This window comes from Copadichromis virginalis, linkage group LG18, assembly GCF_057382275.1.
Source record: "Copadichromis virginalis isolate Kocher_CV1m ecotype Utaka linkage group LG18, C_Virginalis_male_GT1.1, whole genome shotgun sequence".
Lineage (NCBI taxonomy): Eukaryota > Metazoa > Chordata > Actinopteri > Cichliformes > Cichlidae > Copadichromis > Copadichromis virginalis.
Window position 1 is genome coordinate 14,413,049 of NC_140635.1, and position 23,871 is coordinate 14,436,919.

Sequence of the window (23,871 nt, forward strand, 5' to 3'; positions counted from 1 at the left end):
CACGTGTGCTCACTCGGCGACAGCGACGTGTGGCACTGTTGCTGAATTTTGGAAAAAGACTCAGGTCAAGGCTTAGGTTTTTGTGCTGATGTTTAAACAATGGGAATTCATATCAATAGGAACTCGTATTCAATTGGCAGTCCTGAGTTGAGGTAATAGTTATATTAGTTATGTAGTAATAGGTATGTAATAGTTATATATAATAATATAATTGCTATTCGAAGAGCAAAATAAGGAAATAATTTTGAAAATGAGGAGTGGAATCACCATTTTAAATAAATCTTTGATTTTCGATATAATTTACTTATGTTGCTTTTTTTAAAATGTATTTTAAAACAAAATTATGAACATTTCTTTTTTAGAAATGTGATTTTTTATTTTAATTACATTTTTATTTTTTATTTTTTTTTAAATTAAATTATTAAAGGTGAAGGAAAATCTTAACCTTGTTCAGGAAATCTAAAATAAATTGAAATGCGCACAAACAAGTTGTCTTTGTGAGGTTTTATTTTCCTTTGCAAAGGGGTCAATCAATACAGAATAGTCAGAAAGGCTTTTGACCAAGAAGAAGTACAAACAGAAATACCCACTATGGTCACAGAGTACAATCAGAACATTTCGTACAAAAGATAACTTGTACAGTTGAGGATATTCTGTATTAAAAGAGTATATAGAGATTGTTGTAAATAAACATTGTGCTAGAGTCTTAAATCACACTTATTTCTTCATATTTTGCTACCCAGGAGAAAGACTGTCGTATAGTTTTATAAAGTAGTTTGAAGCAATACTTCTCTAGGCTCTGTGAAGCTCTTTCATTGCCTTGGAAATGAATGCATGGCCTTATATTGGCATTTTCCTGCACTTTCAATCCAGTTATTGTACCTGACTGCTTTCAGAATTATGTTTTTCATTTGTTTGCTAAGCCACTTAACACTGACCTATGAATCAACTTAGCAAATCTGTATCTTTAGGCACTTTACTACAATGGCAGCATGTTGCAAAAGTACACAATTTGTTCCCATTTCTGAATCTATATTACAAAAACTAACAATACAACTGGACTGACATAAAATATTTTTTGCACCTAAAATGTTATTCTCAAGGAGCTATTAGCTGAAAACCAATAAGAGCACAATACACACCATGCACGTTGCATGAAAAATCAAGGTCCTGGTCCCGACGCCATTACCACAAGCACTTTTGCAGTGTTGTGTTACATATTTTTACTTAAAGGTCAACAAGAGCCCATGTGAATTTAATGAAGAACTAGATGCATCTGATGCAGGGACAGGAGTGCGGTTTTCACAGTTTTTTGTAAAATTCCATATTCTTGTGCCTTTTTTCACTGTCTAAACTAATCAGAGTGTAACTAGTAAATGGGATTCCCAAGTGCAGCATCATCTTCAACACTACCATAGACCAGTAGTGTTGATACTTGAATAGCTCTACTCAGGACTGCAGACCAAAGCAAACATCACCTTACGACCATGGCCTGTACCTATGACTCTGGTAATAGAGTTTGGTTGTCCTCAAAAGATATTCCATTAAAAATGGAATACACTGTGCACAACATGGGATCTGTCAATGTCTGGGATACATGTTACTGTTTCAGTTTAAGTATCATGCCACAGCTGATGTTAACATAAAAAGCTAGCTAGTAAGTGAGGATGAGCAGATTTAGGATTAAAGAAAGGTGAGATAGAGTCAACATTACATTGCTATTGTTTTTTCTGTAACAGTTCCTCTCATTGAATTCACAGAGTTGGTTTCAATAATTTCCTGTTTATACCACTGTTATGGCACAAATAATCAGAATCAACAGGGACAACTTCAGCTCTACAAAAAATACTTGTAATAGGCACTTTTAGTTACTTTGTTGTGACTGCTGACAAATGAAAGAAGGAACTCTACCAGTTCTCTTTTCAAGGAATGACAATAAAATCCACACCAAGACCTAATGCGTGCGAGCATCGGCAGAGAGCACTGCATTGTTCCTGACAACAGATAAAGGTACAACCCTGGTTTCAAATTCAGTGTTTTGCAGGCTCAGACAGGCACATACTTTTCTGCCACTCCTTACTTCCTCATTCATTAGTTCCTCAGTTAGCACATGTTTTCTCTAGATCCACAACAGCACAGTGCAACAGCGCAGCAGTCCTGAGTTTCAGGAGTTGCACAAATTGGACATACAAATTGGACTCTCTATAGAAAGCAGAGTCCAATTTGCATGTTTCCCTGAGAGTCTCCCCATTGACAAACAGTCTGAACACACACAAGCATATTTTATGTATGATCTACAACAGCTCTGAAACTCCAGAACAGCTTCAAACATCTGTTATACGCAGAGTACCCTAACTAACACTAACATACATCTTTTTTTCTAAGAAAACAAAACCAAAGTCAAAAAATAACAAAAACAACCAAGAGATGCTATAACAATAAATAAATGACAAAAAATGAACTGAACTGGAGATTTTAGTCTTAGAGCTGAAAGCTGAAGCTATAGCATGTTCCAACTACACTTTTCACATGCAGTATATTCTAAATAAACGAAACTAAGACCAAAGGAAACATAGTAAAAAAAAAAGTAAAATAATTTTGAAAGAATAAATAACAATAAACATACAGAAATAAACACACAAAAATATTCTTTTTTTTATAAACAATGAAAGTTTTGATTCACTTTCATATTTTTTAGCACCATGTTTTTAAAACTTACATAGTGGTACACACTCTTAATAATTTATAACAGCTACTTTTGACTAGTTACTAATTATTATACATTTTATTTTGCTGTCATTTAGTGATGATGTATCTGTCGCAACATTTTTTTTTCCACTGCATTCAGGCACTGTTCTAAACTTTTCCCAGAGAAAAGTAAATGACTATAACTGATGATACATTACAGCAAATAAAGTTGTAGTAATTTAGATACGATTCATGCATGTCCAGTATAAACTGTTTGGGGTCCAGCACTGAACCCTGTTGAACCCCACAGGTAACCTTCAGTAAATTGAAATCAAAGTTAAAATAGTTAAATACTACAGTATCAATTAGTACATACATCTGTCATCAAAGTAACTGTTTACCTTTGTAAATGTTAGATAGCTAACATTTTTAGAATTTTTCTATTTTATTCCCAAATAAATGAAATAAATCTTAAATTTTATTTAAAAATGTACTAAAAAAACACTTTACTGCTCTCACCTCTCTATGCAGAACTTTAGTTTAAAGTGTGCACAGACGATCTGAATATTAGTTCAGGTTGTGCTCAGTGCATGTGTCAAGTGTTCAAACTGACTGAAACAGACATTTGAGAGCTCACAAACTCACAGTAGTTTTACATATTTGTCAATGTGACTTTTCATTTGGTAATGACCTTATTACTGTGAGTTTCATTTGGAAAAGCTTCATCAAGAGATGAATCACATTGACTGAACAGTGAACAGATTCACCTTTGCCTTTTCATTCAGATGACATAATTCTGTCTGTTCTGTCTGGCACACGGGAAGAAGCTTCTGATGGTTTTCAGCCAGCCCTCTGTAAAGAAGAAACACAGCATCAGGTCAGATCAGAGTCCTGACCAAGACCAAGATCACGTGACTGTGTGTAGTTAGTATGAAGGACAGAGGATAATAAACACTCACATTCAGAGCTGTTTTTCCTGTTTCCTGAAAACGTCTTTGCTGAAAACAATTACTTTGTACTAAATATAGTTATTACTTAGGACTGTAGTTTTATTCTCTATGATTTCATCTACAAAAAAAAAAACTCTTCCCACTTCATGACTGTTACTGGAGATTAATGCTTCAGTGGGAAATCTGCACAATTGCAACTGCAAACCATTCTGAAATGCTATGAGGTAACCCATTTTGTAACCTGATGTGCTCTTCCCTACAAATGTAACTGCCTGTTGCATCAACACAGCTCACAACTGCTGTCACTTTGCACTTTTGTAGTTTACTACACAGGTTCTAAGATTCGTGATAGCCTGCATTCTTCTGTCTCTCACACTGCTTTTCATTTACTGTATAACTCATCAGTTCTTCAGTTTTTTTTATGTGAAGACAGACCTTCACAGACAACTTAGTAATATGCTTAAATGTGACTGTAGATGTTTCTTTGAAACAAAGCAAGTTAACACACTAAGACATCATCAGGATCTTTCAAGCTCACATCCTCTAATACTGACCTTTGACCCAGAGTGCCACTACTTTCTGTTTCAGGGCCTTTCCATGCGTGTCATACATGGTGCATATGTAAACACCTCCATCTTCAGAGCGAGGACCTAACAAAGTTAGGCTGGCGTTTCCTGTGTTCCATGGATCTTTTCTCATCTCTGTGCGGTCTGTGTAAGGTACACCTTGACTTTTCCGATCCTTCTCATACACGACCTTCATTTCGTCTTCTTGGATATGTTTCCACTCCACTTTGGCGGTCTCCGTATTCCTCAGTTTTTTGGATATGAAGGGTAGCAGGACAGAGTCTGCTCCCTCTGTCACATCAACAACTTTGAGCTGGCAGACTGAGGGAACAGAGCAGAACATGAGCTGCGCCAAACAGAAACTGTAAATCACATTAAAAACAAACATTTGAAGTATAGTTGAGACGAAAATCAGTGTTCAAAATGTTTTTAAAAATCGGATTGAGAAATGTCTTGATGCATTTTCAATCATCCAGGAAAGTAAATCTCCAAAAGTTGATTCTGTTCATCTGGACGTAGCGTTTTGTGGGAGAAACGTTTCGTCACTCATCCAAGTGACTTCTTCAGTCTCAGCTGACTGCAGGTTTCCCCAATCTTATAAACAGTACATTTGCATAATGACCATTGATCAACAACCACTGACCAAAAGCCACTGATCAATGGCCATGAGTACCATTCACAGAGAGTTGGGGAATGGCTGCAAGTCATGAGAATTTGCATGGTTATGATTAAAGAACTGACCTCCCAGCCCATTGTTCCTTCAGTGGGCTGGTTTCAGTCATTATGCAAATGTACTGTTTATAAGATTGGGGAAACATGCAGTCAGCTGAGACTGAAGAAGTCACTTGGATGAGTGACGAAACGTTTCCCCCACAATATGCTACGTCCAGATGAACAGAATCAACCTTTGGAGACTGATTGAGGAATAATTGTCATTAAGTCAAGTTATTTTGTGTTCCACTATTCAGACAAAAGATAATTGAGAGGTTTCACAGAGGTATATAAAGAGGAAACTGCACAAGACATCAACACTAATTTAAAAACATTAGAAATGAGACGAAGCTACTTCTGGATATTCTCTCACTCACAAGGGGTTGCCTTTAATTTTTCATTTGGCAGGTTTGAGATGCCAGGAATATCCACACAGAGAACTCAGATAGCACAACAAGAATATACAAACTCCACTCAGGAGTTTCCACTCTACCCTATTTAGTCCTCATTGTATCTGTATGTAGACATAGCTCCAGCATACCTTTGTCTTTTGTCAGAGTTTCTGTATTGTCCTCCTCGGGTTTCTAATCCTTGTTTTGTTCATTGTTTTTTTTACCCTCGTGTTCTTTTGGACTTCTTTTGGCTTTTTGGATTTCAATGCTCTTTGAATTTGACTTTAATAAAGGTTACAATACCTTTCTTTTTGTTCTTTTGACATGAGGTTTAAATCCTGCATTGGGGTCTTCATTGAGAGAAATGTGATTTAATGGCACTGAGAGGTCAGTAGCTTTTTTCTGGTTGATTGCACACGCATGTTTTGGGTCTTTGCGGGGAGCCTGATGGAGGAGAAGTGTTTGAGGCAACCTGGCTCTTTCACTTCTCTGTTACCATCTCGGCAACACTGTTTACTAAAACTGGTAAGTTGAACAGATGCAGGCTCCATCTTTCGAAAAAACATCTATTAGGAATCACTTATTTCCACGATGTACAGAGTTTAAGCCATAGTACATTTACTTTTGATAATTGACGTCCTTTTTATACAATTTTATGTGTATTGGGGTGTTTTCATGGTGTTTTATTGTTAGAAATGGTTTTAAATAAATCAAAATTAAATAAATAATTACATGACAACTATAAAGTTAATAGCATTTTATAATTCTGCAGCCAAGAAGAAGTGCAGAAAGCATCATTTCTGGCAGTCTTCCTATAAGTGTCACCACACACCGCTGCTCAGGCTGATTCAGCTCTGCTGCCAGAAGGACAGATACAGATTCATACCACACATTTTTATAACACACCTGTCCAACAGAGACAGGTGTGTTATAGGTTTACTCTGTCAAGTTATCAATAATAATTCTCCAAAAGTATTTCTGGGGAAAATAGAAAACATTTCATCTTATTTTTTATATCCAGTCAGAACATGTAGTAGCTGGGGCTTCTGTAGAAACTTTGCTCAGTGACATCAAATGTAAAACTGAAACTGTAAGCACCGCTCCTTTAGGAGCAGGCCAGGTATTCAGCATTTGTTACTATAGTGATCTATAAAGGGCCACCCACCCACTCACACACTACTACACCCACCTGCTGTTTTCTTCATCCTTTGATATACAAGACACATGAAAATACTAATGCCAATAGCCAGGACAAGCACCGGAACCAGGACCGCTGGGAGAACTTTGGGCCAGATTGGAGGAGGAGGAGGACGCTCTGTAATGAACACAAACACAACCTGAACATGATGCTGAATGTTTTGAAGAATTCATTAATAATTAATATGAATTCACTGATAATAACCATGCTAATTGAAATGAATTCTAGTATGACCTCTGCTTCAAATGGATTTAAGATTTTTAAATCTTATTTTGATTGTTTTTATAATGATTTCTGCTGATGAAATCACAGTTATATGTTGGTTTATCCTTTTTAAACAGAAGTCTGACCTTGGCTACGTTCACACTGCAGGCGAAAGCGCATCAAATTCGACTTTTTTGACCCTATGCGACCCATATCCGATCATGGTATGACAGTTTGAACGGCACAAATCCGATATTTTCAAATCCGATCTGGGTCACTTTCGTATGTGGTACTGAATCTGATACATATCTGATGTTTTCGAAAGCGACTGCTGTTTGAACGGTCATGTCGCATTAAATCCGCCTTTTACATCACTGACACAAGACAGACGCCAATTATCAGCGCCTGGCTATTTAATCTGCAGATTCTAACAGAAATCTGCAACTATCCTTTGAAGCACCGCTCCTCTCTAAAACAGCAATAAGGATCATTATTAGGCCATATGTAAATAACAAAATAACTTTATTACTTAAAGCAAAATTGGGAAACCTAAAGTCCGAAACAAGTCTTTATATTAAGTGTCATCAGTCAAACAATACTGTTTGGTCTGGGTCTAAACAGAGCGCGTTGTGTGTGACATCTTCTTTTGCGCTTTGAGGACCGTGAATGGTTCACACTAGAGCGCGTTTGCTGTCACATTTTATTTGTAGTGTAAACAACCAGACAAAAAAATCAGATTTGATCAAAAAATTGGAATTGAGCATTAAGACCTGCAGTGTGAACGTAGCCTTTGATCTTCTCTGGTTATGTTGACCGTTCCTGAAAGCCTTTCATCTTTGTAATGTTGAATGGTCACTTTTCTCTCTGGTCACTCTCTAAGGGGAATCTACAGCACTGACCTTTGACCTTTAGTTGCACTTCAGTCTGGTTCTGTTTTTCTCCAACCTTGCGTACGGTGCAGGTGTAGAGTCCACTGTCAGAGAATGTAGGTTTTCTCAGAGTGAGGCTGAGGTCTCCGGTCTTCAGGGCGTCCTTTTGAATGGATGTTCTGTTGACGTATTGTTTATTTTGCTCTGTAAGATAATCACCTTCCTCTGTGCGAACATGAATGATTGAAGGATTCAGGTCATCGCGTCCCCACACAACTACACCCTCTTCAGCTGGAACGGGAAGCTGGCAGAGCAGAAGGACAGACTCCTCCCCCTCATACACCTCGACTCCTGAGGCATACTGGGAAACTGAGGACGCAGAAAGAGGTTAAATCAGTCTGAGTTCCATACTAAACAAACAATGTGAGCCGGTGTAGAATTATCTGTAGCTCAATTGTGCAAACACATGAAAAGAAAGTCCAGCTTTCCTGTTTCTATTTTGAAATTTAAGAAACTACAAAACGAAAACGGTAGTGGGTGAACTTCTGTCCTGAGTTCCTGAGGCTAAAAAACAGTTTCTGAAAGCAGATCTGAGTTTTGTCATAGTTAGGGGTGGATCAGGTGACACTGATTCATTCCTTAGTTATGAGGTCAGGCTGCTGGAGGCTTCCCATGATGCATTTTTCCTCCTTTCCCATTATTTTCATTCCCCGTGCATTTATACACCACTACAGGATGTCATTACCCTTGTCTTTTCTCTCCCTTTTTTGTTGTTGTTTTTCTTCCTTCACACAGTCACCAAGTGCTGGTCATAGGGGATCATCTGACTGTTGAGGTTTTGATTCTAATACTGTAGGTTCTTTACAATATTAAGCTCCTTGACGTGACTGTTGTTCTGAACTAGTGGTATATAAATAGGACAGAATTTAAATGAATTATTTTAATGTTTAAAAAACAAGTGGAAAAGTAGACACAGCTGAACTGAACCAGAATTGCAAAACTAGATTACAAAACTAAGACAGAACCTATAGAAATAAGCTAGAAAATATCTACTAAAAACAAAACTGATAAAACATAACAATAAACTAACTATGAATCAAGCAGGAATTAGTCAACAACAAACAGAACTCTTAAGTCCATAACTCAGAGATGGAGGACCATGACAATGTCACTTATTCAATATAACTATAGTATAAATCCTCAGAGGTATACACACTGTGTGAAAACTCTGTCAGCACATGTAAAAACATGCAGGAGGAGCACAGGTGTTTTAAATCGAGTAAAATAAGGAAATTTCCTGCCTCAGAGCCGCAGCGTGACATTACAGTAAGTACTATTAGTCAATATACAGCGATTCTCTGATGTTCATGCATTTTCTTTTGTGACCTTTAGATGAACAGAAATGTTAGTTACTGATTATAAATATAAATACAATTAATTTAATAAACATTAATAAACTAATGCTATGCTTTATACTGACATATAGAGAACACAGTCTGTTCAGGACCAAGTCTTCTGCCTAATATCATAATGTTCCACATGCATTGTAATTTAATGAAATATATTTTCAAGTAGTCTAATAAATGTGTCACTGCATGTACATCATCATCATCTGTCAAGTAAGAGAAGCAAAGTACAATTCAGTAGGACAGGTTTCAACAGCATTGATGCTTATTGATGACCTGGGGTCCCCAGTTTCACAGCGGCAGGGGAAACCCAGTACAAAATGCAGGCACGCAGTCGAGCAGTGGACTGGCAGGATTTTAATAGGCTACCGACTTTAATAAATACCCAGTATGACACTGCACAATACCGGTACATTGGCATGTGCGTATTTACCCAAATGACACAGTTACTGTGTAATGCGGATGTGTCCGACGCAGATCATGTTTTGTTCTTCTGCACTCTGCGCAAGTAATCAACCCATATTTGAACGCAGAGCAGTCCTGCTTCCACCTGAGCTATCAGTTATATCTGTGTTGATATCTCTGTGAAAAGCGGTGGAATTTAAATATTTACCCAACTGTAAGTGAGGGAGAGGGATGACAGAGAGACAGAGAGGTAATGAGGAAAGAATGAAAAACGTAAGAAAACACGCACACGGGAGGGAGCCGAAAGCAGCGATTAAGAACTGATACAGATGCTCACACAGACGACTTCATGTTCTTAACTTCATACTGGCATTTTAACAAGTTATATCTGAGTAATCTTAAGTTGTTACTGTGGTGAAATAACGTGAACTGGACGTGAAGAATCGCCACACTCGGTGCGTGTGTGCGCCAAGTGAGTATTTCAACTGTTGACTGATCAAACTGACAGAAACAGAGAGAGGAATAAAGGTGATGTTACCGAGCAGGAGGGAGACAAGCAGCACGGTTATCCTCATCCTCCTGGAGGACTCCAGTTTAATCTGACTGACCGAAGGACCAGATTAAAGTGACCGAGAGGAAGAAAACAGATGAACAGACCTCCTTCACCTTGCACTAGTTTATCGCCCTTCCCACAATGAATCCACCTTTACTTTCGGTTGAACCGGAAGTCTGATGCTTTCACAATACAATACAGTTTTTAAATTAAGTAATTTCACTAAAGAATGTTCTGGGCTTTTATAAAGTCAGTGAATTCACCGCATCATTATATTTGACCGATTCTTAGTATTGTTATTCTAACTGTTTGATCTTTAGTAAAGACGCTGGATTCGTGATTCTTTGTAAGCATTTGCTGTAACTGAAGAGACATTACATGCAAACAGCATGACTCAGGGCTGGGGACCCGGCACAGTCCCGTCTTAGACATTTTTACTGGTGCATGCGCAGTGCACTATTTGCTTCGAACAGATATGGGAAACCCCCGTTTTACAATAACACTGGTGAGATGTTCTTTCTTTAGCTTAGGACTGTATGACTAACGACATCTTCAGCATAATGCATTAACAATAGATTCTAGTTTATAGCATTATAGCTTGAAAATAATCATTCACTTCAAACCTGAAACTCTTTCACTGGTAAGAACATAATCAGCATTTCACTTTGTCATCATCAAGTTACATGTAGTTTCCACGAATAGCAATAGCTTTTTTAAACAGTCCATCTTCTACGCCTTAGTGTTCATACGTGGAGTTTTGGCTTGCAAACTCTCCCAGATCATCTAATGTAAGAACTGCCAGCCAGCTGAGAGGACTGTTCAGCCATCTACAAGCCTTTTTTTTTAAACCATCTGGAAGTTGTACCTTTGCAGTCTCAGCATCATACGCTGCAGTCTGGCTGGAGCTGACTGTATGGGCTTGTTTAGGATTGTGACTGATGATCAGTTTAGATTTGGAGGTATGACGTTTTCTAATGTGTGGGCATCTCATTAATTGCTTTGGTCTTCACTGGATCAGGCTTTAAGCCTTTGCCTGTGAAAACACGTCCAACATAACAGACTTCTTTGAGTAGGATTTGCACTTTAGGGGGTTAAGTCCCAGTTTGACTTCCCTCGCACGGTTGAGTACCATTCTGAGATTCTGTTAATGCTCTTTCATATCTCTTCCACCAGTGATTATGTCGTCGACGATGACAGCACAGGGGTATCCAGCAAAGATCTGCTCTACTGCACTCTGGAACACCTCACTGGCTGAGTTGATTCCATATGGCATTCTGAGAAAGCAGAAAATGGAGAGTTGAAAGTTGTGAGCATGGATGACTTGAAGTCAAGCGTTATCTGCCAAGAGGAGCATTTCACATCCAGGACAGAAAAGACTGTGAAGTTAGGCATTTGTGCGCCCACTGCCTCTATGGTACGCATAGGGTGACGCAGGCGTTTCAGAGCTTTATTTAAATCTCTTTGATCAATGCAGTGTAATGTCATCTGAATTTTAGAGTAGAGGTTGTACATCTTGATCCACTACAAAGAATTGCAGAGGGTATTCCTTGTCTCCAGAGTGACACGAGCGTTTAACTGTGCCAGCTGTTTGATTTCCTCACCTCCATATGCCTCCAGTTTGGTTTTCTGTGATGGCAGGAGTTTTCCATCTTGTTTCAGTTGTACAAAAAAGAACGGCTGGAATGTCATTACATTTAGCGCCGCTCTATTGGTTTTCTATTAATATGCACAGCGGTGAATATGTCATTCCTATACAGAAAACAGGGGTTCACAGACTCTACATTGACCCCATTCACAAAGAACATTTCCTCATCACTGCTGGGCGCTTGCATCTCAACACTGTTTACAGATCTCTTTTTAAACCCCTTGTTTGTGATGACTTGCAGCATTTCTGGAAGTGATTCCATTTTTTGCATTTATGACATTACTGCCATATGCTGGGCATTTATCTCTTTTTGCCATGTGGCTTCCTCCACAGTTGTTACAGTTAGTTATTGCATGTGCAGCACTCTGTTCTGATTGTGTTGAATGCTATTCCTTTCCTTACACAGTTTCACTAACCATACATTTACTTACATACAGAAATACATCTTTATCGTATGTATTTCTCCTCTTTGTTATTTATTCCTGCACAGCTGGCTTGGATCACCCATAATTTCATTGTACATGTACAATGACAATAAAGGTATATTCTATTCTATTCTATTCTATTCTATTCTATATTTAACATTTAAATATGAATAAACGTATACTGATATGAAGTCAGTTCATTAAAAGTCCCTTATTTTCTCCTTCATAGTTTCAGTCGAGTGTTTAACGGTGGGTTAAAAGTTGCCTCTTTCAGTTCCGTGATCACACAGAAAACAGGGTCACAATGACACAGACGTGTTATTAGGAGTCATTCTTTATTCCCACTACACTTCATAAACACTTTTTCTTTCCAGTTTTATACTGAATACTGAAATGTCTGCATTTGTTGAAACCATGACTCATTCAACCAGTAGAGGCTTGTTTTTAACATTTACTGAGCAGCAACCTTCAAAATATATGCTGGGTGTTCACAGTAGAATTAAAGTTATTAGGTGGCACTGGATTCAGCTGCAGGTTGTGCTGTGCAAACACTGACCTTCTAGTTTATAGTTGGGTTTCTGTGAATGTTTTTATAGTCAAAATTTTTTATATCTACTATTTATTGTGTTATTGTGTTCTCCTCATTCTCCCAAATAATTGATAAGTACTGAAAAAACCGTGAGAGTGACACAACAGTTTCTTGTTTGAAGAAGATGGTCAGTTGAGTTCTTCCGCTGTGGAGTTTCCCATCTTCTTCTTCCTGGTCCTGTGTGTGTGTGGGTTCCCTCAAGATACTCAGTCTTTCTCCCCCAGTCCAAAGACATGTATATAAGGATAACTGCATGAATGGCTGTGGGCCTCTCTGAGAAAGAAGAGAAGAAGAAAAAAGAAAAGAAGAAGAAGAAAATGGCAGCTGACAAACCGTATCCATGCAAACGCTACACAAATGCAGGTGTAAACACAGCAGGTTACAGAAACAACAGAAGTAAGATCCAAAGTGTGAGTAACACTGTTTGTGTGGACTGAATAACTTCACCACACCCTGAATATGAAACTGAGCCGAGCAACAACTTCTGCACCTCATTTCTGCTTTTCAGATCTTCACATCTGTTTTAGGAACCCATCATCACACTGAGCCACTTCAGTGCACATCATCACTGAACACATTGTGATGTTTTTTAAACCCACCTGAACCAAAGGACTTGGTTTGTTATGTTCAGAAAAAGAGATCCTGTCAATTAAGACAGAGACAGACAGTGAAAGTAACAGACTGACACTGGATCAACTACAGCAAAATGAAAGCAAACACTGAAAAAAGGAGCAATAAGGAGAATTAGAAGTGGCGAGGACGTTGATTTTAGTGGCTTTAAAAACAAATGGTGTTAGCAGTCGTTACCAGGGATTTTGTGGTTCTGTGGTTCCACCTCTGCTGCCTCCATGAATAGCAGAGCGGGTTTGTGGCTTTCTCCTGTGTTGATGTTGTTCTGTAAGTGGGCCATGACTATCAGGTTCAGAGCTAACGGGTGATAGTCATTCATGCTTTTTACTGCTGCAATCATTGTACATGTCTTAAGGCACACTGGCACCAAAGCCTGGGAGAGTGAGATGTTATCTGAGTTTATGAGCACACTCTCTTGTATTATTCTGGCCTGCTGCTTCATGGGGGCTGCTGCACTGCAGTGGCCTCGTCTTCACGCCCTCCAAAGCTATTAGCCTGCTATTTGTTGTATTTAGTGTGAAAATAAGATCCTTATAATTTAATTCATTCGAACAAACAGATTTCACACTTTTGTGTTATGAGTTTCACCAAGTCCTCCAAATTTGGTGTTTCAAGTAAATGTGTACCACTGTGGACAGTAGAGGGCAGCAGAGTGCCTACCATGGGACTGCAATAATGATATGACTGTATAAGCTTGCCTTTCTGACCAAACTGATCAGCTGATTGGCAGCACGTTTCATCTACTCATTCTTTCTCCTTTTTTAAGGGACGTTAATCTTTTTTCATATCCACTGTTATAATTGCACTGAACTGTTTCCAATATGCTGGATGATAGTCTCTATTAGGTATGTCCTTATGAAGTTATATTTGTTATTCATTTTATCTATTTATTTTCATTTTTTGACTTATTGTCATGACAGGTTATTGTCATGCACGTGAGTAGATGGGCAAAGTTTGCTGACCTCAGCTGGCCAGTGGCTTCAAACCCAGGACTTTCTTGCTGTGAGGCAATGGTGCTAACCACACACCACACACCATTGTTAAGGCCTGTGAGCTGGTTGTAACAGTGCAAAGAGAAAATATTCAGTCAATGATCATGAGTAGAACAAAATGCAGATTTAGGGCAGAGACATGGACACAAGCTTCAGTTTTGGAGGAAATCACAACATTTACTTGTATTTCTGTAATACCTTTAATCCCAGTGCTGCAGAAAACCTAAAATGAGAGGGTTCTGCACCCTTGTGGAGAGGTGACTGGGAGGTCCCAAACTCTCTACTCAAAGCTGTTCGCTCCCAAAGACGATGATACTGGCGTAAGAATACTTGACATTTCTTTAAATTACTGCTAAACTCTAACACAACTCATTGAAACATGTTATATTTTATCTGCACAACAATGTCATTTTGTGACTTTTCTGTTGTTTTGTGTTCCTGGTTTTGGAAGAATACAAAAGTTTCTAAAAACAGATGGACGACTTCTGTAAAATATTTTTTCATTTGTGATCGACTAAGTAACTTTTTTTTTCTTTTTGTTCTTTTTATTTTCAATTAATTATTTAATAAGAACTTTAATTCTGAAACTTGGTGGGAAACGTTTAGGAGACCTAAAAGAAAATGGATTTCTTCCAAAACCATAAAATTACAGGTTATCATTGCTAACATCCTTTATTTTTACAGCAACTACAATACATGTCCCCACCACTATTTACTCTCCTTATTTTGACAGTTAAAGACATCAAAAAGTCTCACCATCTGCAGTGTTGTTAGTCTGTTCAGTGATGTTCTTTGCAATCTTTATGGAAAACTGAATTAAGCTGATGACCTGAACCAAAACATTTGTTTCTTCGTTTTTTAAATTAAAATTTGTGTAAATATTTGCTTTTATTTGCTGTGGATGACCCAGTGTCAGTCTGTTAGTCTCACTGTCCACCTGTGTTTTTATACTCTGTATAGAACAAATACAGATGCGCAGGGTCACCTGATGCTGTCTGACCGTTACCCAGCTTTTTAATGTTAAAGAGGGATCACAGAGTGAGTATATGATATCCTGCTGTGGTTTAAAAACGCTGCAGTGTGTTTTTGAAGGTTCAGTGTTGATGGTGTTGAAATGACTATGAGTGAGTGCGGTAAAAACAGATGACGGTCTGAAAAGCAGAAGTGAGGATGAGGAGCCCGTCCTCAGGTCAGCTGCTTTTTTGGCTTTTCCAGTAGAAACGTGAGATTGAGGAGCTCAGAGACTGAGCTGTGGGAAAGTTGGGGAGCACTGAGGTAAAACTAGTCAATCTGAATGAGGATTTTCATTTTCTTTCTTTTCTTTTTTTAATCATCTTTCTATTTTTTTTCTTGTTCTTTCTTCCCATTTGCCCTTTTCTCACTCAAGTAAAGGCAATATGTATCAATTATAGATGGTTTATCACCTGTTTGTCTGGCATAAGACATTGTTGTGATTGGATATTATTCCTATTGGTCATGTGACCTATCACAGTTGATTTAAGATGGTACTGCCCTGTGCTTCACGATGGCTGCAGCCCCTGGATTTTGACAAACCTTATTACTGATGAAGAGTAGGTGTGCTCGAAATGTCTGAGAAGATGCAATAAATAAGGAAACTGGAGTTCTGCAGTGAGCGAACTGTTATTTCTTTTCTATCCTTATGAATATTAAAGGGTTTGAATTTATGAATTAATGAGATATATTTTCATGTATTGAAACTTTACATTCATATAATGTCTTTATACTACATACTGACACAGGTGATCATAAATACAATAACCATACAGTATGAACTTCAGTTTCTTGTAAAGCATTTAAAGTCTTGTAAAGTTAAAAGTTGTGATGGACCCAAAGCATTTAAAGGTCTGTTGTCTTCTCCTCACAGATGTTGACGGATGGCAGCAGAAAATCTTTTTGTGTTTCAGTGTAAAAAAGTGTTTATGTGCTAAAGAAATAAATATTAAAAATAACACATAATGCAGTTTGTTTTTCTCAGAGGTTATTAAAGCAGTGATGAGTGAGCCTGATGTTTTACCCACACTGAGGTCACACAGGAAGCTGTGTTAGAGTGGTGCTGATTTCTGATGCTGCAGATATTTGAAGCTTTAAACTGCACTCAGAGGTGATGTGAACGGGTTTCCTGACAGTTTCTGAGCTCTGACAGTGAAACAGAAGCATGGAGCTCAACCTAAGGACCTTCATCTTCTTCATTGGTAACTATTTTGTTAACATGACTGATGTTATCGGCTGAGGTTAAAGGTGTAGCTTCAGTGTGGGTGTGGTTTTAGAGCCTCAGCGAATAAACGTGAGCAGAGCTCTTACTGAGGGAATCGTGTTGGTGCTTCATCGAGGACAGACACAGAAATGGACTTAAAAAGTTTTATGTGATGGGTTCTCGATGATATTAAGTTATATGCTTGTGATTAGTTCCAGGTAAAAAGATAATTGATTAGATATGAGGTAGTGCGGTTCAGCCTTCAGCTAAACTTACTCGTGTTTATTGCTGAAGTGAAACAATATGGTGGACGGGTTGAGTTTCATACCTGTACCCTCACACAACCTGCTCACATTCACACACGTAGCAGAGGAGCGGCTTCTTCATGAACACACGGAGGGCTGACGCTAAATAATGTTCTGTGTTCTGCTGTGTGTCCCACACAGACGTCAGGGTTATACAGAACATTCGTTTATGATTATCATCATTATAAGATATATGGTTTTATCTACATTACATAGATGCAAGAAGAAAATTCTCATATCTGTTAATGTGCATGTTAGCGGAAGCTGAAGCACTCGAGGCCAAAATAATTAAAATCTTTAAAAGAGAAACATGGTGCAAAGTGAGCACAAACCTTCAAAATGAATTAAATAGCTTTATGTGAGAGCATCCAGATAAATTATAATGAAAAACATTGCACATTGACTAAAAGTGAACGAAAGCTTCAACAATACCAATACTTTGTGTTTGTGGCTGACCTGCACCCAAACGAGCTGCTCACTCTTCGACATCTTTTCAGTCCTCTCCTGTTTATCCTCCTGTTGGACTTTCTTTCTCTTACTGAGAGAGCCTCTCTTTATTTCCACCAAAGACTTTAAGCTCGTTGACATTTAGGAACAACAATCTATACGCAAGGCTGGTATGTTTGCATTAAGTGACTGCTTGACAAATAATGCTCAGATATGTATTGAGGGGATACATGTCTTCTCTCTGCATTTTGGAAATGAATGTGTGATTTGTGATTATTTCTCTAAGGGGTTTTGTGTAAAAGATAAGTTAGTGTTTATCTGGTCTGCTCATTGATATTCTGAAATAAAGCTTCAAAGAGAAAGATTTTATTCCAAATTAAAAAAAACAATCAGTGGATTTAAATGCTTCCTTGAAAAGTATCTCTTCTACAGTTGTTTCACAGTTTTGGTGGGCATTGGTGTTGACCTCAGCTCTGTCTGAAATGAGCCATGTTACTTCCTCTTCTTTTAAGATTACGTGTTCATTTTCTGGTTAGTTGCTCCTTGTAAGCAGAAGCTTTGTGTGCCTGAGACGACCACAGTGGATATCCACTCTCTGAAATTTTGAGTTGTTGTATTATTGACTAATTTTTAATACAAGGGAAACTGCTGAAGCTTAACAATTAATTTGCTTATGTTTTAAGGAATAAAACATTTTCTGGTTAAAGTATAATAATGCATTTGATGCTGACTAATTTCTTTTACTTTTTCTTTTATTTGTTCTTTTTTGCCTGTCCTCTCCGGCAGTGTAGCGATCAGAATTGTTGTCTGAAGGTTAAACAAAATGTCCAAGTGGAGTATTATTGCTTTTGCTATACTAGTCCACTTGATATGCGTACTTTATTAGACTTTTACAAACATTTTTTTATTTTGAATTATTACAGCCCGAATAGACAAAATCAGGCAATTTAGGCAAAATCACAAAGGAAAGAAGAGAGAAAGAGAAGTTGGGGAGAAAATTAAGAAGAGGGAGAGAAAAATAGAGAAGAAGAGGGATAGAGAGAGAGAGAGAGAGAGAGAGAGAGAGAGAGAGAGAGAGAAACACCGAAAAAAAAACAAGCAAAAAAAACCCAAAACAGCAGGGAAACCACAGAGACAACCAACATATGCATACGTAGCAGTATATAATAAATATTAAATGTTACTGAGCAGCACACAGTATAAATGACACATGACATGTTTACAGGCAGCAGCCGACCAAGATACTGTGCATTTGTAAGTACCTGTTTTGACAGCTGTGTGAATACTTATGTGCAAACCAGTGTGTGCTAATAAGGTTTCTCCAAGTATTTAATGGTAGGTGTGGGAAGCCCCAGCCCTGCTCCCCAGGACATAAAGCAGGCACGGAGGAGACCCAGACCACAGACTTCCATAGGTCGCCCAGAGCACAAGAGCCCCAGGAGGACCTGGAAGGGGGTCACCAATAGTGCAGAAACTACAGGGGGCCCGCAACAACCCCGCAGGCTCTGCAGGAAGCCGGCTATGCCCTAGCAGACTAAACCCCGGGCTGGCTCCTAAAGTCTGCATGCCAAATATCCTAACAAGATACTAACCCCAAGTTACTCTCTGATGCATCCGTCGGAGTATGAATGTGTGTGAATGTTAGCTAGAAAGCATTTAAAGCATAGAAAAAATGCTTGTGTGAATGTGGCAGGTTGCATAAAGCACTTTGAGTGCTCAGAGCAGACTCTATGTAAGAATCAGTCCATCTACCAAATCAGTCCGAGGTGGGTGGGGGCACAGGCCACAGGCAGGTAGTGTGGTGGGGGTAAATAGGCCTGACAACAACTACTATAACAAGAGAGAGATTGATCTAATGTGGCAGCAGAGGCTGTATCAAGACTAATATGGTCCAACAAAGGATTTTAATTTTGATGGTTGATACTGGGAGATTTCTCCAGTGTTTCACATCATCTTCTATTGTTCTCTGGACTGGAAGGAGAATAAATCTGACAGCCTGGGGGAAATGATAACACAGATGAATGTGATGCTTCCCACTTCTAAAGGATAGCGCTGTCCTCCTGAGACATTTAAGGAACTGAGAGAACCTTTAACATGGAGCACTGATACTGAGGTCACAGAGAGGAGGAAATAAAAGTCCCAGTAAATCCCTAGATATGCTAACAGGGAAGTGGGGAAGCTGAAGTTGTTTATCTGCTCAGTGTGGAGTTAAATCTTCATTAAGACACCATGAAAACTTCATCTGTCTCTCTGCTACTCGGTGAGTCAAACACAGAGCTTCTATCTTAGTCATTTATTAATTAATTCAGTATAGATCCAGCACATATGAATAATGGAAAACACATAATTTCAGAGACAGATTAAAGTCTCCTTGAGATTAGTTGAACTTCTCTCTCATACTATCTGTTTGAGTTTGAGGGTCACTCTGTCTCTAAAAGACAGAAATATGTTTGTTTTTAGTTAATACTGCTTTGAAAAACATCTAACATTCACTATAACTTTAAGAGGCACATTTTATCTTCAATTTTCTACATTTCTGTTACTGTTATACTGTTGCCTCACAGCAAGAAGGTCATGCATTTGAATCAGCCATCTGACGGGGTCTTTCTGTGTGGAGTTTGTGTGTTCTCCATGTTTTGTGGGTTCTCTCCGAGTACTTCAGATTGTCACGCCATCCAAGGGCATGCATGGGGTTAACTGGTGATTCTAAATTGCCTGTATAGGCTGGTATAGGCTCCGGCACTCCCACAACCCTGAAATGGATAAGTCGATTAGAATGAATAGATGGATAAAATTTTCGAGCACCTAGTGACATGGTGATGTCATCAATTAGGCTGCTGTGTTAAGTCATACTTTACCTGACTCGCATGTTATGGGAAGGTGAAAGAAACGACTTTGTTGTTGGGATATATAAAGTTGTGTTTGTGTTTGTTTTAGTTGTATTTGTATGAGCAAAATTATGTAAGAATTCAGTTAAGTATTAAACCGAAGTTAGAAGAAAGACAGTTTTTGTTAAGACAAATATTGTAACTTTGGTCATTACAGTGACAAGGAAAGATGTAAGGTCTGAAAAAAATGAAGTGAAAGTTTGGCCTTAAGGAAAAAAACAGAAAACATGTGATTCGGATTTGACTTATCTAAGACAAGGGTCAGGACTTTCTGAAGACTTTTAACATCAAGCTTTTTACAGTTAATTAAACCTAGATATGAAACATTTTAGATAACTGAAAGAAATAATAAAGAAAGATGTTAGCAAACAACAGAAGCTAATGGAAACCACAGTGCACACTCAAAAACATCGGCGCAACTTTGTGCTGAACATAAATCTGGGTAAATTCCTAGATGATTAAACATGCAACTATTTTGCTGGTAATACCTGAAACGAGTAAAGAAAATCAACAGCCTATTTATGCAAGATAATTCATAATTTTATTGGGGGTGTTATATTGGTTGGGTCTGATTATTGGGGGGGGGGTCATAACCCCCCTAACCCCCATGGAAATTACGCCCCTGCTAAAAAAGGAAAAAAGTCAGTAAAAATGAATCTATTTTTGAGATTATGAAAGTGACCAGAGGTGGCAAAAGTAGAGACATTCTGTACTTAAGTAGAAGTACAGATACTGGTATTAAAAAAATATTCTAGTAAAAGCTGAAGTACTGATTCAACTTCTTTACTCAAGTAAAAGTGAAAAAGTACACACAGTACACTGCAAAGCTAACCAAACCTTGCTATGTTAAGGTAATAATAAAATAATATTAGTAGATGGGAATACAAACTTTATTTTAGTCTAAATTTTAATTCTAATAAATATTCTCAGCTTGAGTCAGTTAAGGTGAACATGAAAATAAAAAGTTGCTCTGTTTTCTGTTCCTACTTTGTAGAGGGTGACTTTGCCTCTAAACAGAAATTGTGTACGGTCAGGGGTTAAAGTGAGATACAGCAGGTGGGAAAACCCCAAAATTGGTTGAAATGTCTTAGTGTGCAGAAAAGAATCATAACTTACAATAATTTCTATTGCGAATTGCGGTAGATTTTATAAATGTACAGGCTGTGATCAGCTGACCTGCTGCTGCTCTGAGGTTTAATGCTCTTTGTGGATTTACACAACTAAATTTATCAAGATGAAAGCAGATGTTTCCATCCTCTACACTGGAAGTATACTGTTCATACGTACTAACTTTATACTAGACCATGAGCATCACAGCCAATGTGCCCCATCACACAGTACAGCAAACAACCTGTTTATCCTGCACTAACCTGCAGAGTATTTTTTATCTGATTTAAAAAACATTTAACTTTAACATTTAACATTTAACATTTAACATTGATCACTCCCACATCTAATGCAAAAACTTGACCCTAATTTCTGTTTCCTTACAAGTTTTAACTGAATTATTAAACTGTTATTCTACTGTTAAACTGCTGTGCTTCTCTGATCATGTCCAGTTCAAACTAGTAAAATGTGTACAACATAAACAGTCAGGTTATCAGGGCTTAACTGTGCCAGCAAAGTGTATTCTTGTGAAATTATAACTAAATGTCAATACAGTTCAATAAAATCTAATGTATACAGCTCCAAAACACAAGAATCAAGGTGCTTTACATTGTAAGATGAAGGTTCTTCAATTATACTGAGAAAACATCAGATGACCGTCTATGAGCAAGTGTGGGGAAGGAGACGGGACCAAAGACATGCTGTGGAGGAGCCAGAGAGTAATAATAACTAATGAATAAATAAGCGAGGGGATAAAAGATGACTCGAGAAGAAAACCTCACCATGATCGTTGGGGTTTTCTCTGTCAGTAGGTGACTGTTTTGGTATTATAGAAATAAAATGTAACTGAATTGAATAGTCATCCCACAGCTGTATTATTACCCACAGCAATTTGAATAACTACTAAAATTTACTTAGACTCATCTCTCTCTGACCTTTGACCTTTATTGACTGTCTTCATGTTGCAGGTGTGTGTGTGCTGCTGCTGTCTGCACCGACTGTTTCTGCCGGTGAGTTTATGGAAGTGAAATTATTCACTCGACCAACAATACAAATACATTTAGTCCGTCTGTGTTTCTGTCTGTCCTCCAGTCTCTCTGTATGTCAGCCCAAACCATCAGCAGTTCTTCAAAGGAGACCGTTATGTCTCCCTGAGTTGTGTCGATGATGGTCAGACAGCTGATGGATGGAGAGTAAAGAGGACCAGAGGAGTATCCACTGAGGGCTGTAGTACAGCTGCAGACTTTAGAAGGTTTAATAATTCCTTCTGTGTTCTGGATCTCTCCGTCTCATCTGGTGGAAGTTTCTGGTGTGAAAACTCATCTGGACAGAAGAGCGATGAAGTCTTCATCGCTGTTTCAGGTACAGAAAGCGATCTGTTCCCATCTGTCTTGCTGTCTCTGTATGACTCTGCTTTGTGGACCTCTGTCTCTAAATGACTCTGTTTGTCTCTGCTGGTCAGAAAAACAGTTGATCCTGGAGATCCCAGCGCTTCCAGTGAACACAGGAAGTAATGTCACTCTGCTCTGCAAACCCAGAAACGGTTCAGCAAAAAAATCTTATTTCTTCAGAGGTAAAGTCAAACTTGGACATGGACCTGAAGGAAAATGGATTCTCCATAATGTGCAGCAGTCTGATGAAGGGCTCTACTCGTGTTCTACTCTTATTCATCAGTCTCCTCAAAGCAGGCTGAAGGTCAAAGGTCAGAGCAGCGACATCACTCCTGCTTTAAAGATATGAGTCGGGGGCAAAAAAAATCTAAAACTAATCCCTCTCTCTCTTTACTCCAGGAAGTGAGAAACTTAAAATAAGAAAAGCATTCATTCACAAGCATAAACTAAACTGCTGACCTGATAATAAACTGAACCATCTTCATCATGTCTCTTGCAGAGCCTCCTCCTCCCCCTCACACAACCATAATGTACACTCCTTCACCCTCACCCTCACACTCACCCTCGCCCTCTGGTAATACTGAGCCTTCGGCCTCTTCCTCTCTTCGTCCTCGTTCACCCTCTGTGTCTGTACTAAGACTCTTCTGCCACCTGCTGGTTTTCTGTCCATACTTCATCTCTACCATCCTGCTGCTGTTGATCTGCTGCAGCAGGAAATGAGGTACACTCTCTTATCTAGATTTCAACACATACGCCAATCATCCACTTCAGTTCTCCATCCTGATTTCTTAACTCTGCCCACAGGTAACAAACATGATGTATCCATGGAGATGACCGAGGAAGAGGATTGAAGCTGCAACATTTTCAGTGTTTCGGTGATTTCTTTTTTAATCTGTTGCATTGATGCATGTGGGGTTTTTTAAGGTTCATGATTACACTAAAAAATCAAACATTTGTGAAATATGAAAAAACTGGGCTAATATAGGTGTATTTATGTTTGTTATATGATTTATAATTATTGGTTGTATTTGTATTAAAGGAAATTCAGATCAGCACATTATCTTTTTTAAACACCTGCCATATGAAACACTTGTAGTTTGTAGAATCATGATCTGATTGCTTTGTTGTGCAAAACACATTTGCTTTCCAAGAGAAGCACTATGGACTCTCTGTAGGCTCCTTTTATTAATATTTTTATTGTATTTATTCATTATTTTTATATTATCTGTGCGGATATTATGCTGGAGCAGACAGGAGGAGAAGGCCAGGTTGGCAATAGATAGAAGGAAAAAGAG

At 38.3% G+C, this 23,871-nt stretch overlaps 2 protein-coding genes across 2 annotated transcripts; one reads left to right on the top strand and one right to left on the bottom strand.

Moving 5' to 3' along the window:
* Positions 1 to 489: 489 nt before the first annotated feature.
* LOC146687476 (uncharacterized) lies at positions 490 to 10,098 on the bottom strand. Its single transcript, XM_085439588.1, has 5 exons — positions 9,928 to 10,098; positions 7,609 to 7,947; positions 6,497 to 6,622; positions 4,193 to 4,525; positions 490 to 3,540 (listed from the first exon to the last, which is right to left on the bottom strand). Exons 1-5 carry the CDS (start codon positions 9,962 to 9,964, stop codon positions 3,470 to 3,472), a joined length of 906 nt encoding a protein of 301 aa, XP_085295714.1. The 5' UTR covers positions 9,965 to 10,098; the 3' UTR covers positions 490 to 3,469.
* Positions 10,099 to 19,316: 9,218 nt separating this feature from the next.
* Positions 19,317 to 23,628, top strand: LOC146687477 (uncharacterized). The gene is made up of 6 exons (XM_085439030.1): positions 19,317 to 19,450; positions 22,154 to 22,195; positions 22,278 to 22,547; positions 22,648 to 22,887; positions 23,076 to 23,297; positions 23,381 to 23,628. Exons 1-5 carry the CDS (start codon positions 19,420 to 19,422, stop codon positions 23,294 to 23,296), a joined length of 804 nt encoding a protein of 267 aa, XP_085295156.1. The 5' UTR covers positions 19,317 to 19,419; the 3' UTR covers position 23,297; positions 23,381 to 23,628.
* The last annotated feature ends 243 nt before the right edge of the window (positions 23,629 to 23,871 follow it).